Source organism: Astatotilapia calliptera, chromosome 8, assembly GCF_900246225.1.
Source record: "Astatotilapia calliptera chromosome 8, fAstCal1.2, whole genome shotgun sequence".
NCBI lineage: Eukaryota > Metazoa > Chordata > Actinopteri > Cichliformes > Cichlidae > Astatotilapia > Astatotilapia calliptera.
The window spans coordinates 11,448,147-11,466,334 of NC_039309.1; the positions used below are offsets into that span (position 1 = coordinate 11,448,147).

Genomic DNA, 18,188 nt, shown 5'->3' on the forward strand with positions numbered 1-18,188 from the left:
AAGTGTGTTATTTAGACTTATAAATTATGTATTAAAAAAAGGATGAAGATCCCTCGGCGTCACTCATTTTTAGTTTTTTAAAACCGTAAGAGTGGAGAGCTGATGGGGGAGTGAGAAGCCAAGAACGTTGCACACTCATACAATAGGGAATGGTCAGTCGCCACAAGCATACCCTGCTTTATCATCTATTTTAGCATAAATGGGATTGTAATAAATGAGCAAAAATAAATAAGACTTAAAACAAACACCTCAGACCCTAGAAAATCAGAAAAGTGTTTAGAATTCAAATCAGCAGAAGGGTAGTTTTCTCACACACTTCTATAGAATTGGAATTTGCAACCGCCTACTTGCCATTTAAAAGAAGCCCTAATACCTAACCTGGACCCACAGCTAGAAAGAGGAAGTGTAGTGTAATTTTTGCATTCATTTCCCACAAAACTGAATGAAAAACAATAGTTTTTGAAATACAAAGAAACAGACAGGGTTGATTTAGTTCTGTTAGAGCTGCACAGGGCTCCCAGATTAATCACATCTTTTTAAAAAAAGGTGAAGTGAAACTTGCGTGCTCATTTTTAACCATCCGAACACTTCAGACGCTGCTCTTCCCGCAAGCTGCCGGGCAGACTAGCAGCTGCTTTGCATCTCTCTGCATCTCAGAGATGAAAAGTCACATATTTTCTCAGCACGCTGGCATGGCTAGACCACATTACAGCACACATTGAGGCATCCACAATTCCACACTCTATACTGCAACTTTCCCCCTCTGCTGAAAACACAGTGTGGGAGAAGACGTTTGATTCTTTGCAGCTCCACCTGACAAAGTTAAACCAGGCACTGTAAAGAAATTATATGCGCCAGATTTTAGGCATGGTTTAGGCTTTGAAGCCCATCTATGTGAAATATGAGAGGGAAATCTGTCAGCTAATATCTTTTTTCTCTCCTTTTTTTCAGAAAAACTGACTCTTACATGTCTAATTGTACTTGAAAACCGGATTTGGAGACAAACCTATACCGAAGTTTTGATCTTACACTCCTGTTGTAAAGGACAGAGTGTTCTGTAGTAGAAAATTGTTCTGGTGTGTGGACTTAACCACAGACTGTAAGTGGAGCTATTCATTTTAGAGGGGAAAAACAATACTTCTAATTGAATACTATGTTATATTGTGGAATGTCATTCTGGCTTTTGGAAACACATGAAAAAAATCCTCCAAACAGTATGGATGGAAAAACTGCATAAAATCTTCTCACAAGGCAGTTAATGGTTTCCATCTCTTAACGCTGCGGTTAGTTTCCATTGCTTATTAATGCACAAGTCTGGATCACCATCCAAAATCCTCTCATTGCTGCCCTGGGGGAATGACTGCTCTAAACCCACACCTGCTCTGCATTGACCATCCTGGTAGCTTAATTAGCCCAAAATTAAGGGCAGAGTACTCTTATCTGAGGCCCAGACGCAGTCGAGGAACTGGGGAGGAAAAAGAAGGTCCTGTCTAGACACTTTCCCCCCCTTTCTCAAAAAGTACCTGAAAGTCAGACTCATGTTAGCCCAGCCCCCTTCTCTTCCTTTGAGAAGGATTGCAGAGTTGTTGGTTCAGTCTCAGGCTGGTTGTCATGTCTGACTAAGTCTGGACTCCAGCAGACTGAGCCGTGGCCAACAAAATCCTGGTTGCCCGAGCAGATCCAGCATTTTAATAGGCTGTCATTCCACCGATGGAATCTGCTGCACAGTTTTCACACATCCTAAGCCTCAAATGATGGCTTTGGATTTGTTCCTTTTCTCCAAAATGGAACAATATGCTCGCAGTGACATCTGCAGGATTCGCCATGATTATTTAACTTTAAACGCAAACCACTTGAGGTCATTAAATCGGATCATGCAGTGTGTATTTTGTTGATACCAGAACATGGAAAACGTGCAGTTATATCAAATCGCTTATTATCCCTCTAGCCAATGATAGGCCTGAGTTTTCAAAAGGCACACCTGCACGTTACCCCAACATGTACTTTGACTCTACATTTAAAGGATCTTTGAAGGCAGATAAAAAACGAAGGTAGAATGTTACATATGGTAAAACCAGTTTTAATGTGCAATGTTTTCTTTATTTTAGTAAAAAGGATACATAAGGTAATTAACGTTATTTGCCTTGGCAAAAACTGAAGCTTCAGAACTTTGGTTGCATTTTATAGCTTTTGCTTGAAATAAACAAGAAACGACTGTAGCCGCGTTGAATTTCTTTTATCTCCGTTTTTTAGATTTAAATTCATTTTTCATGCCACGTTTCGACAGTTAAAGCGCCCCTTTCCATTCATGGACGTTATCCTATGCGGTTTTTTTTTTTTTTTGCGGACTCGTGTGTAAACACTTAGCAGTTATGACAAAGCTTCTGGTTGAGTTTGTCTTCAGAATGAGAACTTTTAGAAGTTTAAAAGTCGCGAGGCTAAATATGCGGTCGTCTAGGGCAGAGATGGCGCTCCCACTATTGGCTGGTTGTGGCTTCAAGTCGAGCAGTTGAGACTTACGCAGCCGAGCCATTGGTGCGTAATGGTGCACGACTGGACGGCAGATGTTTCACCACCGGGACAGTCTGTCTCTGCACACATTATCTGAACCCTTCTGAGTTTTTTTCTTCTTAGCGTAGGCGTGTGTTAACTTGGTCTCCTTGCGATTTAAAAGTTACCTAAGAAGAAAGAGAGAAAGAGGAAGGGGGAAAAAAGTAGTGGACAACCTCTTCAAACCGTCCCGGTTTTTACCGGGGAGTTGTCGTCATCAATACCACAGATGTCCCCCCCTTTGCTCCCTGAATGGATAGGGCAGTCTTGGTCTATGCAGCTCATTGCAGGCCAAAAGATTGGAAACAACTTGTGAGTATCCGTCAGTTTGGCGTCTAGAGGGAAACGCTCAGAAATGCCCGGCTGCTTCGCTGGAGCTCAACTCTGAGGACTTTTCTCCTGCATTTGTGCTTTTCCAGGAGGGAGAACTCTGCTCTCAGTTTGCAGCAAGAAGGAAAACTTAGCGCTGAAGTGGCAGCTCTCACATTATAGTCCTCGCTATGGATTGTATGTATTTATTGATGTGCTTTTCACTCAGTCAAGTATTTTTGGAGTGTATTTTCGCAGCAAAAGCGCATGGTGAGTTATCCATTCCGTTTCCCTTTATTTTTTACACATGTTTTTACGGTGCAGAGAGATGCACTGTAAAGTTTATAAAGTGGGGGGGAATAATGATAAGAATGAAGCCCTGCATCTATTGATGGGTCATACATTAAACCTGACAGCCTTGCTGTTCAATCAATGTAGGGTGTTGCTGTATTTCCACTGTGACTATCCACTGTCAGCTATATATAGTTGTTTCATAAAGACAGTATTAATGCTAAGATAATTCATTATGTCATAATAAATATTATTTGTCTATATTTTCTCTTTTTTACTCAATCGTGCATGTGTAGTTTCTGTTTAAACTGCTTAGTTGTCATTTCCTTTGGAACTTGCTTTGCATAGGTCACTACTGTCATTCTCACTTGACACTGTCTGTCTCATCAGAAAAAATCTCTGGAAAGTTAAGTGAATATGGTCTTATCGTGCCATTCAGCACAGACTCCCATGGCCGGTACATTTCTCATGTGGTCTCAGCTGGAATTGGAAGTAAAGGTGCTGCTGCTCCTGTTGTTGATGCTGTCTCAGGCTTTGGCAGCAGAAGAAGGGTGGCCCGCAGTGCCTCTGAGATGCCCTCAGTCACCTCAGCGTCGACTCAGCACTTATTTTTCAATGTTACTGTGTTTGGGAAAGAACTGCACCTCCGCTTGAGGGCCAACAGGAGGCTGGTAGCCCCAGGGGCTTTTGTGGAATGGCAAGAGGACTTTAAGGAAAAGGCCAAGGAACGAATCCAAGGAGACTGTGTTTTCAGTGGAGATGTGACTGACATGCCAGATGCTTCTGTGGCTATCAGCAATTGTGATGGACTGGTAAGTACCACTACTGCAGGCGTGAAACAGTAGTATGATGCTTTCACTTCTTTGACACTGTGTCAGCCAGAATATGCTTTGACATGTATTTTTTCATATCCAGAAAGTCTCCCGGGGCACTTGTTCCACATAACATCATCACATTAGATAAAAATGGTTACATCATCTGAAATCCTTTGATGATGTTAAAAGGCTGCTGTCATCTTGCCAGCATGGATACTTAATAACATGTTTGCATTGTATTAAAGAAATGTCAGCGTTATTTACAAAATGTCTCTCACAACATCTTTACAATGCTGCCCATCTGTATATATTTTCCAAAACATCCCACCCACTAGGCTCTGTGTGGGCTAGTTTGAATGCTGTCTTTTGTTGTTGTTATTAGACTCATTTTCCCGGCTAGATCAGACCAATTTGGAAAATTACAGAACAAACATCTCAAAAATTGATAAAGGATGAGCCTGATTGCATTTCTTTCTGCTGATGACCATCTGAGTGTTGATAACATAGACGTAACTTCATGTAGCAGGCTTTAGCCTAGCCTTTGAAAATGTCAAAATCAGTGAGCTTCAGGGATGTCTTCTTATTTTTGAATGTTGTTTTTATGCAGGGTTGACATGACAACATAACCTCTCATAAGCATAACATCAAAGGTCTGATAACTGAACAGCTGAACCAACCACAGGACATTATAATGATGCCTTGGTCAAACTTTTCCATAGTGTAGTGGAAAAAGTGTGAGTGTTTTAAACCTTTGGTAAGTTGGTAAAGTTGTTAGGCAGTTCTTAAGACTCGTATTGTATTTTTTATTTAGTGGTAGTGTAGTTTTAACATAATGTAATTACATTTTCTGTAAAATGGTTGAAAAAAAAGTTATAGTTAGTTGTTACACAGCACAGTTGGACTTTATGAGAGTAAGTGTACAGGAAGCTAGTTCAGAGGAAGCTGTAAAGACAAATTTGAATCAAGAGAGAACTAAAGAACAAGGGGTCTGTTTACTTCCTATTAAAGCCACTAATCCATCTAGCTATCCATTTTGTTAATATCCAGTACAGGTTCATGGGGTACTAGAGCTTCTCCCAGCTGTCACTGGTACACCCTATTAACAGTCACTGTAGCACAAATGACTGTAATTAACTTGAAGAGTTGAGGTGATGCTCCATAGGTAGCAGTGAATGGATCTGTACAGCATACAACATTATTTACTCCTATTTACTCCTATTCTTGTTTTTGCACATGTAGCGGTGCCGTTGTTTTTATAGGTTAGGGTTCTTGCTCATAAAATGTTAGCATTCTACTAATGGTTTACCGCTTATTTACTGTGTAAAACAATGTAAAAATTGATTGATCTCCTTCCAGGATTGAACTGGGGATCTTTTCCCCATTGGTCTTATTGTGCCATTTGATCTGTAAATGACTACGCTGTAGAATCCAGATTAAAAATCGCCAGATTTTATTTTTCAACCAAGTAAAAGTGCATTTTCCCTTCAATATTCCAACATATACTGTATATTTTGTTAAATATACTTTAATCTAACTTTAATATTTGTGACTTAACATGCTTTTACTCATGCAGTATACTTTTATAGGGCATAGAACATGTGGGAAATCTCTTGTTTTATTTAATGCTTTGACTTAATTATAAACCAGCCACATGTGACAGTTTGAGATAATAAAGCTAATTTTTAACTTAGCAATTAAGTCTCCTGTGTTCCAATGACTCCTTTTAATATGTAGGCGTAGGAGCCAGGTGAGATGGTATAGGCCATCCAATTAGAACGAAAAAATTCAGCTTATATACTTGAAAGAATTACACTTACTAAAAACAGTCATAAATATTCAGAATGTCTCCTTCATCTCAGTCTTGTGCACACCTATTTCAGTGAAGTGTTGCCCAATATTACATATCTCCAAAGTGTATTAATGCCTCTTAGAGCTCGCGAGAACTACATTTAGGCGGTAATTCTCAGTGGGCATCCATGCTTTACATTGCTGTAGTTGTTTAGTTTATTAACAGTATGAAATTGTGGCTTAGCGTAGCTTTTGTGAGTGAGAGTTAATTAGCTGCAACTTATACAGGTGACAATTAATGGTGGCTTAATATTTGAAACATGCAGTTTGAATATTTTTGTACTTTGCTAATAAAAAAATTAGGGAGTATAAATTAAAAGTGTTTAAGTAAGGCTTGGTTGAGCTTTTTTGACCCCTTTGCCAGATCCTAAAAGTCAGGTCCTAAAAGGAAACAGCTACTGGACCCCATCACCAAAAAAGTTGAACAATGAAACTGGTATAAAACATTCTTAGGTTTGGCTTAGTTCATAATGAAAGAGCACATTCTCAACAGGCCTGTCTGTCTCCGCAGCATTGTACTCCACCATTACCAATACTATGTGACTCATTTTGCACTAACACAGTCTCTTGGTATCACCAATATAAAGCTGTGTTATACTGACAGAGCAGAGCGATGGGAGGTGAGATGCTAATGGATGTTTGCAGTTGGGAAAATTAGAGTGAATTTCCAAACAAGCATGTGACATTTGAAATGGCAGGCTGACCACATTGAGGCTACCTCTGACAAAAACAGCATGCGTGGAAGTAGAGTGAAGATAAAGTCACCTGGAAGCTTTTGAAATCCTTCACAGGAGACAGATGCATGTAATGTTTAATTTAGGATTCCTTTTGTAAATGACTACATATTGTGAAACACTGATTAAATAGTTCATCCAACCTTGAGTTGAAAGATCATTGAGGGGCAGTTCTCCTTTCAGTGATCATCTGTTAATTACAATAGCAAAGACGAAAAAAAGAGATGCATCAATTGAAAACAAACAAACAAACCCTTTATATACTGATTCAAGTCTGCAGGTGACAGCAATTAACCCTGTTTTGACTCTAAGCCATATTTCAACTCTGCTTCCAGACTTGTTTGTCAAAACAGCTGAGCTTTTTGTCTCGCACAATTCGAAGAAACAATAGAGGGGTCCTAATGTATTTAACTGGTTGCCATCACTACGCCATCACGTATTTATTATTATTAACACAGGAAAATGTGCTGAAACTAAGAAAAAAGTAGATAGAAACACTTCTCTCTTCTTTTTGAATGTAATGATAGTGAGCGGTATACAGACAATGAAATGCAGTGTTCACATAGAAATCACAAGTTATTTCTGAAAGCCAACTGTGTACCCTTCAGTGGCAACAAGTGACACACTGGCCCTATGCAGAACACTGTCCTATTCACCTAGAAACATGGTAGAAATGTCTGATTTGTTATAAAGCACAGTTTAAGAGAGACCAATCCTGGTGGTTCTTTCTAGTTTAAACCATGTTTTCTTAGCTATTTTCTGATTTTGTGTTCTGAAAGCTTCTGTTGTGGTCTTTTTTCAGTTACATTTTGTTCTACTAGCTTTCTTAAACTAACTCCATTCTGGTAGAAACTTTTTTGTTGTTTTCTGTTTTCCAAGCTCCTCTTTGTACCCTGGGTTTAAAACTAGTAGACACAAGCATATGGTTTATGTGGTTCATTTTGAAGCCTCCAGTTTGGCATTTGGGCTGTGTTCATCTTTGCTTTTGTAAGCCAGAAGTGATTAAATTCACTAACTTGTCACCTAAGGCTAGTCAACTGACTTGGTCCACAAGGTTAATGTGATACTATTGCTGTGTCTTAAATCTTACATTTAAAACTGCACTGGACGCTCCTTGGATGGTCTATTTATAATGACAAAACAAGTTAAGTGTGGAATGCACTGCATTTGTGAGCTTTAAAAGTCCCCATCTTGGTTACAGTATGTAGTAGAAAGAGAGGAACTACCAACCAGTTTTTAGCTAAAGTTGTTCTGCAGGCATTAGACCTGCTATATTTTGTTATACGGATATTAGGCCTCAGTCACAAAGGCCTAGAGACCTGGCAACCGAGTGAAATCAAGGTGAAAATGTGTATTTCCTGAGTGCTTCCTGGTGGTTGCTAGCAGTTGCTGTGAAATCAATCACTAAAACTGCATTCACATAGGCCTATGGATGCAAGAGCCCCCTGGTAACCACTGGTTACTAGATAAATCTGTGTATTTTGCAACTGGTTGGGGAATAGTTGATGGAGGTTGCTGGCAGTCACTAGGGTGAAACTAGTCGCAAAGAGATATGCTGTGCACCACCCAAAAATCTTATTTTCATTACTTTGCTCATTACTTTGTTGTTGTTTTATTAGAGGTAGTTTTATTAGAAGATGCCAACTTGTCTGCAGACTCATGCAAGCTCCTTGCCAGGCAAGAGTGAAACTCTTAAAAATGAAATTTGAAAAGACCCTTTGCATTCAGAGTAAAAGTTGAATCTTTTGAAATGTGTTGAAAATGTGTTGATATTCTCCATTTCTGGTTTGTGTCACACTTTTTGCATTTTACTTGAATTGTCAAAGGCGATCTATTATTTCTCTACAGGTCAGAGAGTAAATGGAGAGTCTTTTCAAATAAGTTGACAACCTCCATGCAAACTACAGGTAGCTATTTATGATTTATAACCATTTTGTTTTGGTTTGGTTTTTTTTTTACAAATTTTTCCAAAGGTAGAAACTATATTAGAAACACCCTTCAAACATTTTACAAGTGTTGATGATGGACAGTTTGTCCACCAGAGGGCACTATACAACTTGGCTAAAAGTGTTTAGAACACCACAATAAGCTCATCTGAGCCAAGTAAGGTAGGAGGTAAATAAGTAACTTATGACAATATCTCGTAATATCTCATTTAGGTTTAGTGAAAAAAAACTACACATAACAAATGTTGGGGAAATCTATTTAAGTTTTTTTTTTATGTCTGACAGAAAAAAATTGACTAATAGATTGGATATTTAAATCACCAAATATCAGTGTAAGTCTTAAAAATCTGCTAGCAATTGAAGCAATCACGAGGAGTCAGCAACCTCCTGTAACCGCTCACCAACTGGTCAGGAAATACACATTATTCCCTAGCAACTGGAGGTTGCCACAAAATAATAAAAGCAGATAAGAAAATTTTGTTAAAGGAGTGTCCTTCACAACATAAACCATTGGGAAAGCAGTATGATATATGAGGCTCAGAATAAAAGATAACATCAAATTAACATCATTTTGTATATATTTTTAGGTAAGATTTGAGTATGCTCTTACTCTGAAGCAAATGTCTGATTCATTGTTTCAAAGGCAAATTGTTATGAGGCAGAAATTTACATTTTGACAGACTGATGTGATCAAATCACGCAGTAAATAAAAATCCTAACACTGAAATCTGCATGTGATTTAAAGTTTTTTTTTTGTCGCTTTGTGTCAGGAAAAAAAACAAAAACAAAACAAAAACATGCTGCTGCTAATCTCTGAGATTAGATCTCCACGAACAATATTGCACTTTATCGTCGGTCACGGTGGCAGAAGTCTTAAACTCAGCCAGGAAACCAAAACTATCTGCATCACTAAAGACCACTAAGTACATGTGGGAAACTATGCTTTGTTTGTCGTTTAGGTGAACTTATCCTTTAAAAAGGCTGCTGTCAGACTGTTACCAATATAGTACATGTGTTTCCTTGCATCAGAGCCAACATAAACATGGACTTGTTCGTGCATGCAGGGATTTTCAAGATGCATTTTTGAAGTTGCACAAACAGCTTGGAGGCAAATTATTTAGTCTGATGTGTCTGCTTTACGTAGAATGAAGATCAAGTATGATGAAAGGACCCAGTCTGAAAAGGATAAGAATGCGAGTCATATGCTTAGATTGTTAAATGCGGGCCAAATCTTTAAGATGCACTCTAAGTCTTAATGTACCACCAGCACTCAATCTTCAAAAGCTTTTTGATGGACTTCAATAGAGACCAAAAATTTTGTAATTTCACTTTGTATTTTACCCGTAGTTGACTACAGCCCAATTGCAGTGACTCACACACACTGTGCTAAATAATTATCTGGATGGAGATTGCAGTAATGCGGGTGTAGCCTGAATTATGGGAAGTGGATAGCACAGTTTTAGAGTGTGTGTTTTTTAATTTTCATGACAACAAAGTGCTAAAAGGTGAGGAACTCATCAGTAGTCATCATAGTTCTTGTCTTACAATTTTTCAGCAGTTTCATTCTCTTTACTGCAGCTGCATTTCAGTGATAAACCTCTTTAGTTTTTCCTCTGCAGTGAGGCTGCTCCAAGAAAGATGACTCCTACAAACATATTCAACTATGTGGTCTCTTACCCTGTGTTAAAATGTGCAAGATTTATGGCATTTGAATCTCATTACAATATGCAGAGTAAAGCTGCTTGTTAATCTTGAATATATTTGGTCCGCAGATTTTTAGCTGAACTTGCAAAGATAGAAAGTTCAACATAACTTCATAAGTATTTGACAAAAACAGATCCACACTTTCAGTTTCATTTGAAGGTGTTTTGCATCTAGTGACTGCCAGAATCTGTGATGTCATCCTCTGAATCTGGCTCCTGCTAGACGGCAACAGCTGTGCGCTCCAGAAGAGCATGAGCTATTGTTGCGAAGCGATGAGTGATGGCTATGATGATACTGTGTCCTGCTCATGTGTTGGGAATTAGCGAAGATGATGGGCTGATTGTATTACATGTGTGATAGTGACACGAGTGCCAGATAACCGCGGGAGGAAAAGCGCTATTTCTGTGTCCATCAGTTAAAAAGAGGGTGAGCCACCCGGCAACAGTCAGTGAGTTGGGAGTTGGCTTACTTGTGTGTGTGTGTGTGTTTGTGTGGTGGGTTGGGGATGGTAGGTGTGGTGGTGGTGGGGTTCGGGTGTTTTCCATCCACTGAGAATGGAAAAATGCTTGCATAAATTGTTCTATTCATGAATCTTTGCAGGGACTCTGTTCTGAGCTTTTCCCACTCCAGTATTCCAGGATTCTCTGGCGTTCCAGTACTTTGCTGGCACTGAGGTAAAGTCACTAAATTAAGAGCTCCATCAGTGGAAGCCCAACATCTCAGCCAATAACGTGATTTATTTCCACTCACTCTAATCCTTATTTGTAGCAGCTGTGTTATGTCTGCATAAACAGGTGCTCATTCAAACACACACTGGGATCCAGGACACACACAGTTACGTTTACCGCTGCTGCTACTTCTTTGTGTACCAATTTTACCTTGATGCTTATTTCTACAACTGTTCCTTCTACAAAGTTTATTCTTCTAATTCTTGAAGAAGCTGTTATTGCTACTTACCTCTCCTTCTACTCCCATTAAGAATATTTAAAATACTAATAAAAGAAGTATATTAATAGATTATGTAAATTTTTAAGGAGATTCAAATGAGTTTGCTTCTAAAATCAGCCTGTTTTTCCTTAAGTGATCTATTCCTACATTATTGTGCATGCATGTAAATATAGAGCATGTAGACTTATGGCGATTATACCCCTAATTTTCTTCATAGTTATCTTCTTGATCACATGGTATGCGTGCCCTTTCTGGCTCAGCACAGTGAAATGTGAAAGTTGATAAAAAGGAATCATGTAGTAATCCCCAGCTCCCACAACCTGTCTTATATGATTATTTCAAACCCTCGACTCTGCTGAGTCCAGCATTGCTGAGCCACGATTTAGTTGCTGGCTTACTGATCATCCCGGTTTTGCCACAAAAGCTTTTATCCAGCGTCACTGACATGGCTGTTGCTGCCAGTATATTATGAATATTGAGTCAGAAGTCCCATCTCTTCTATCCATCAACAACGCTGAGGTTATGCATCTCGCTTTGGCCTGTTCATGAAATGAACCGCCTGACCTCACGATAAAAAGAGGACTTAACTTGCCCTCAGAGACTGGGGGCAAGGATTGTAAAACCAAAATTATATAAACATTCTCTAATTACAGGTTAAGCTACAGGAATGATAGCTGGATTTTGATTTCCTTACACGTTGCAGCACAAGCATCGGCAGCCCTTGGCACTTGCTCCATTTTTAGATTGCGTTTTCCTTTCATGGACATGCCTCCATCAGATTATCTAAGTAGATAAGATTGCTGTGAATGATCCCAGAAGCATGTTGTGACACTGCCTTTGTGTGCAGCATGCATGTCTCTATTCATATGTAATGCACTAACTGAAAAACAGCCCGGGCTGTAATTTCTCTAAGTGAGGCCCAATTTTCTCTGAGGATTGTAGGGGACATGTCTCACTCGCTGGACCGGGATCCTGTTTTTGCTTATCTCTCTTTCAGTGGTTGGAACCAAAGTTCAATAAGGCGGAAGATAATTAGCATTAAATATATTAGATTATTTATTAATACACAGCCGTAACTCATTAAGACAGAAACATATATGAGTTGTGTGACCAAAGTATCTTTTCCAGTGCTATGCATTTAGTTATTAGTGTAGTCAACTAGATTTTCAATGAGAGTTTCTCTGCAACTCTGCAGCAAAAAGTCATTTTTCACTTTGACTGCTTGTTGTTGAAGACAGACTGAAATTATTGCAGTATCTGCTGATACTGTTGATTCAATTCAATTCAATTCAATTTTATTTATATAGCGCCAAATCACAACAAAAGTCGCCTCAAGGCGCTTCATAGCTGTTGATAGCTGTAGAAATGTCCCACGGATGACTTTTTGATAAGAAAAAAAGTTTATTTTTATTTTGAAAGGACGATTGTTATGCTTATTTTTAGCTTCAAAAATTGGTTCCTGGACTCTACTGATATAGATTGACCATCACTCAGTAAAACACATGTGTCTTTATATCAGAGATGCATGTGAAAACCACGAATACCAAACAGGCACACAGGCAATGCAGGCAAAGTTGTCATGTTAAAATCAAGTTTTTGGGAGTTTGCTTGTGGTTGTTAATAATATTGAACTTTTTTACTTCACTGTGTGCACTCACAGTTTTTAAACCAATCAAATTAGCCGTAGAATCACACATTTGCTGTTAAACAAGACCATCTTCCAGGAGTGGAGTTTTTTCACCTGTACTAACTGAGCAGGTGACTCACCAAAAACAGTTACTAAGAAATTACATACAGTAAATATCCATCTTCAAATTTGCTCTAACCAATGTGTGGAATTTAGAGCACTGGTGAGCTTAAGGGTCAGCAATATTTACCTGTTTCGTGTGGTCTCTGTGACACGGCTGAATGTCTCAAGTTCAGAGTGTTTTTCATTACTTAGGCAGGCATAGCAAGCCAAACCGCACACTGAGGTCAATGCACACTTATTCATGTGGAACAGGCTTTTAAACCACTGTATCACTTGACATAGAAAAGCTGTGTTTGTGTTTTGTTTATTAGTGTCGCTGCTAAGTATACTTCTTCATTCAAGTCACGAGAAAATAACTTTTTAGAAAAGTTCAGAAATAAATGAAAAAGGAAGTATTATATTAGCGGCACAGTTGATAAACTGCTCTTTAAATGACAACTGTAGCTCATAGATGTTGTAACAAAACTTATGTCATTGCCTAGATCCGCCTTGACCATAGATTTTACAAATGTTTATGTCTGGTGTGTCTCTGTAGGCAGGTCCAGATGCTGCTTCTCTCTCTCCGAACAGACCTGACTTCACTTTTTACCCGCTGCTGAAATAAGAGACCACAGAGGAAGTACTGGAGCATGTCTTACTTGGCATTTCCTGGTCAGGGGCTGCAGAGATTCTTTCACTCCTCTTTGGCTTAACTGTCACATGTCCACCCTTAGAGTCATGGCTTTTGTATCATCTGTCTTAAGTGACTTTGTTTCTTCCTGTTTTTTTGTAGGCACACTGCTCTATTTACAGCTCTGTATTTAGATTTCTTTTTACAGCTGTAAATACACACATTCTTGCCAAAGTCTTGTTGGTGTGCCTTCTTCAGAAGGATAATGATAGGCTGGGTAGCTTTATTCTCTTCGTTAAGGGCAGAATTATGAAAAATACAGCGTGCTCACACACACACACACACACACACACACACACATACACACACACACACACACACACAGAGAGGGAGTACAGGCTTAATAAAAACAAGACATCAGACAGAAGCAAAGTGTCAACTTCATATTTGCTTTTCTTTGCTACCAAAAGACACAGCCGTGACCGTGGTTCAGGGGTTTGGGAAGCACATCTGTAACCGGAAGGTCGCCGGTTCGATCCCCGGGCTCTCTGTCCTGGTCGTTGTCTCCTTGGGTAAGACTGCTTACTGGTGTTGGCCAGAGGGGCCGATGTAGCGATATGGCAGCCTCGCTTCTGTCAGTCTGCCCCAGGCCAGATGAATCTGGTTCAGAATGGGGGGGGGGTATATATACAAATAAATGGGTAGGAGAGAAAATGGAGCTAAACTCACCTTTTAAAGGAAAAGTATTACAGCAATTCTACAAAGGAGGCGTTCCAGTTGCTTTTATTCAGTACCGTGTCCCATTAGTGTGTGACTCAGTCAAATAAACTGTCTCAGTTAAAAGCAAAGCCTGTGAAGTGTGCTGTAAAACAAGCAAATATCTCTTAGGTCCTGAGCACCAAAATGATTGCACACTCAGTATAGACCCTGAATTAATTTTGCATAGGATCTTGGGTGACGTGATCCATGCACATCTGTAAGTAACAAGATGTGAATGCATGCAGAATGCGAATGTTTGGTGATTGCTTATACCTACTGCACTGATGAACTTCTCCTCTGTTTTGATGTTGAATAACAGCATCTGAGAACTGTCACTTTTCTGCTATTCATTTTACAGCGATGTGAAAAAAGATTTTACAAGACTTTATGCAGCCCTGTGAAAACTTAAGTACAATGTTAGGCAGGTAAGTAGCAACCAAGAGCTGCTAATCAAATGCAATTCATTAACTGATGATCAGTAAGTGTGGCTGTCTCTTTAAAAGCCAAAGTTTTGGTAGTCTGCTAGTCTGGAGCATCAAGGGGTGTGTTTACACAGTGCCACAATCGTTCCAGGACTGGATGCTCTAAAAATTTCACCTCAAGGCCAGATTGTTCAATAGTCTGAGAAGTAACACATGAAATTAGTCTGAATAAGAAATTAGCAAACGAATAGGACATGCAGACATCGTCAGAGTTAGAAATAATAATTTCAATGGAAATGACGAATGTGTTCTTCAAACCTTGCCCAGCCTGGCTAATCTTTCACCCAATGCTTCCTCGATAATCTTCCACAAAATGGATTGGCTGGGTGGAATCTCCCTCTGTAATATATGGTCAAGCTGGTCGCACAATAACTTTACCACCTCCACAGCACACTTAGCTGCCTCCACCATGCTTGACTGATAGTGTTAAGTACTTCTTACATGTTACGTCATTCATTTGTTCTTCTCTTTGATACAAAGACGTTACGAAGAACTTGAACTCAATCGTCCGGAACACCTTCTTCCACTCTTCCACTGTCCAATGTCTGCGCTCTTTTGCTCATCTGAGATTTGGCTTTTTCTTGACATTTCTACCATGAAGTCCAGCATCCTGAAGTTGCAGCTGTCAGTTGACAACCTGTGAGGCATCTCGGTCTTAAATGACACACTCAGATTTTTGTCTTCTTACACAGTTGTGTATTAGGGCCAATTACTCTTTTGTTTTTGTCTTTGTTAGATCCAGTTTGTTCTGCTCTCTGAAGGGGGTAGTTAACAGCATGGTAAGAGAATTAAAGTGTCCTTGCAGTTTCTCACATTGAATAGCCTTCCTTTCTAAGCCCAACAATAGGCTGATAGGTTTATAAAAAAATGTTCTTTCTTTCTGGCCATTTTTAGCCTGTAAACAAGCAAACAACAGCTTATCCTTCCAACACTAATCTAACCGTAAAGAAAGCAATACTTCCTTTTTTTTGCTCCCTTATTACTTTAACAGTTTTCAGCTGTGCAACACAATTGCAAAATTGTTTTCTATTAATCAATGAGCCTTGTTAAATAATTAACTTGGATTAGGACCCATACCCCTCTCGTCCTAAGACAGCTGGGATAGGCTCCACCCACCTCTCGGAAAACAACAGCTGGATGGATGGATGGATCCATATCAGGAGATTGATATGGAAGTATCACAGTTGTTGATAATATACAAAAATGCAGATCACCTGATTAATTTTAATTGTTTGTGAAGTGGATCAAATTCTTTGTGAATTGCATTTTGTTTTTCTTTGGGGGAAAAAAGAGAAATTTGCTAGTGATATCAAAATATTTGACTGCCGGTGTACATCTCAGACTCAACAGGCCAAGCATGTTAAATTTCAAATTTCATAACAATAGGAAAAGACAGAACAAGTATGGCTTGTTTGGAAGGGTTGCCAGGAGAAAGACTCCTCTGTTAAACAACATGGCAGCAATGATGCGTCTGAACACACCACGAGACTTCTAGAACCAAATAAAGGACAGATGAGTGGAGATATTTGGCCACAGTGCACAGCAAATACTTCATACTAGCTGTCAGGATGACAGTTGTTTTGCACATTGTATGGAATTGTGTGAAAACTCATTCTTTCCCCCACGACTGCATCTATACAAATCTAGAAACACTACTTTCCACTGATTTTCAGGTCTTTTACTGTTTCGATTCATTCCAGGCAGGTGTGTTTAAACTGCGCTAAAAGCTCAGAATTTGCATTTGAGCTTTGAATGTTTAAAGTTTAATGTTCATTTAGCAACTAAAGAGACAAATGAAAGCCTAGGACAGTGCCACATATTGGTAGTCACAAATACATTAATTGCCACTATGTAATTTTTCAGAATTTTCCTTTGTACCTGAGTGTTTTTCGTTTCGGTTTGGTTTTAGAGTTTGCGCTGTCTAGTTTCATTCTGTTTATGTGTCGGTTGTTCTTGGCCAAAGCATAGTTTTTGCAGGTTTCATTAAAGGTTTCCATAGAAAAATCCTCTGTCCTCAACACTTGTCTTTTGGGAAGTGACAGTATACACTATTGAAGGTTTGCTACTGCTCATGAAATCATAAAATGAAATCAATCACAGAAACATTATTAAATAAAGGTTTAAAAACCTATCAGATGGTATTTTGTTATAATGAACCAACCAATATTCCCAAGAAATGCACCTTAACAAGGTAGCCAGTATGGAAACACAAACTATAGTTAAAAGACACCTTTGATTCTGTTTTCTTACTTTTATCATGACCGACAGAAGTGATGCATTCACTCTGCATATGTACTGAGTTGCAATAGGTATACAACAAAGAGAAACCTGAAGTAGAAACAAAAACCTGTCTTGAATTCCTTGTTGTCTACTTGCAAATTAAGCTCCTTTATTCCCTTCTCAGAGTCACATCCAGATACTATTATGCTAATAGAGAGAAATGCTATGTTTTTTGTTTGTTTTAAACATAATATTTCCAGTACAGCAACAGACCTACTCTAGTTATACAAATAAATATCAGGTTTGCTTACCCACTGAATCAAATATTTTTTTTCCCACTTTTCCACACAAAGAAATCCACTTTCGAAGAGACAAACACGACTGTTTTTCCAAACCTATAATTCAGTGCTGCTAAAATAAATGGTGAGTGTTGATTAAAGAGGATGATAAGTCAATATTTCCATGCTGGTGTGGACAAAGTTACTGCTCTACTATTCTTGTTGGTCTATACTTACCTTTGAATGTAAACAGCAAGGTCAGAGTTCCTCTCAGTGGGTAGCTGATGATTGGATATTGGTATTTTCTAATGCAAGCAGAACACACAAAAAAATCCAGGTTGAGACAGTTGAGTATATCACAAAGCAAACTGTAAACTTTACCACAGGCTTCGAATTCTGTGAGCATCCCAGACTGGCATCAACGCTTGTAAGAGTATCCAGCTGAAAGGATTTCTATAAACTCTTTGAAAAACTTAAAGCAGATGGAAATATAACACTGACATCACCACTCATCATTTAACACAGGGTGAAAGAAGACTGACATTCAATGAATCTTAAAGGGCCCCAAATTATGTCTACCTGCGTCATTCCGCTTATTGAGCACTTTACTAAATCTTCCAATTGATCAGGCACTCCATAATTACTGGCTCCAGTGGAAGAATTGTACTTTCAAGGAGGAGTGGTACATTCATTTTGAGCTCTCTTTTTCCAGGCAGGCCTGATCCGGACTGATAATGGGGAGTTTTTCATTGAACCCCTTGAGAAAGGCCAACAGGATGTGGAAGTGAAGGGGCGTGTCCATGTGGTCTACCGCAGATCAGCCATAAAGCAGGAGACAGGCCAGCGAAGGGAAGACCTCCACAATGAAGGTAGGCAAGGAGGGGGAGTGTGACGTAAGTGGAAACAAAAAAACCCCCAAACCTATATGTAGGTTTGAGTGCAAC

At 39.1% G+C, this 18,188-nt stretch overlaps 1 protein-coding gene across 5 annotated transcripts in view; it reads left to right on the plus strand.

The window, feature by feature from the left end:
* Positions 1–1,477: 1,477 nt before the first annotated feature.
* The window catches only part of adamts14 (ADAM metallopeptidase with thrombospondin type 1 motif, 14), a 57,698-nt gene continuing 40,987 nt past the window's right edge, over positions 1,478–18,188 (plus strand). For 2 of the 5 annotated variants that reach the window (XM_026178507.1, XM_026178511.1), the window contains exons 1-3: positions 2,353–3,129; positions 3,541–3,962; positions 17,957–18,113. In XM_026178507.1, the coding sequence (XP_026034292.1) occupies positions 3,051–3,129; positions 3,541–3,962; positions 17,957–18,113 (658 nt within the window). In that variant the 5' untranslated portion in view covers positions 2,353–3,050. Of the gene's footprint in view, positions 2,126–2,352; positions 3,130–3,540; positions 3,963–17,956; positions 18,114–18,188 lie in introns of those variants that run through there. The other 3 variants (XM_026178510.1, XM_026178508.1, XM_026178509.1) reach the window with 3 other exon arrangements.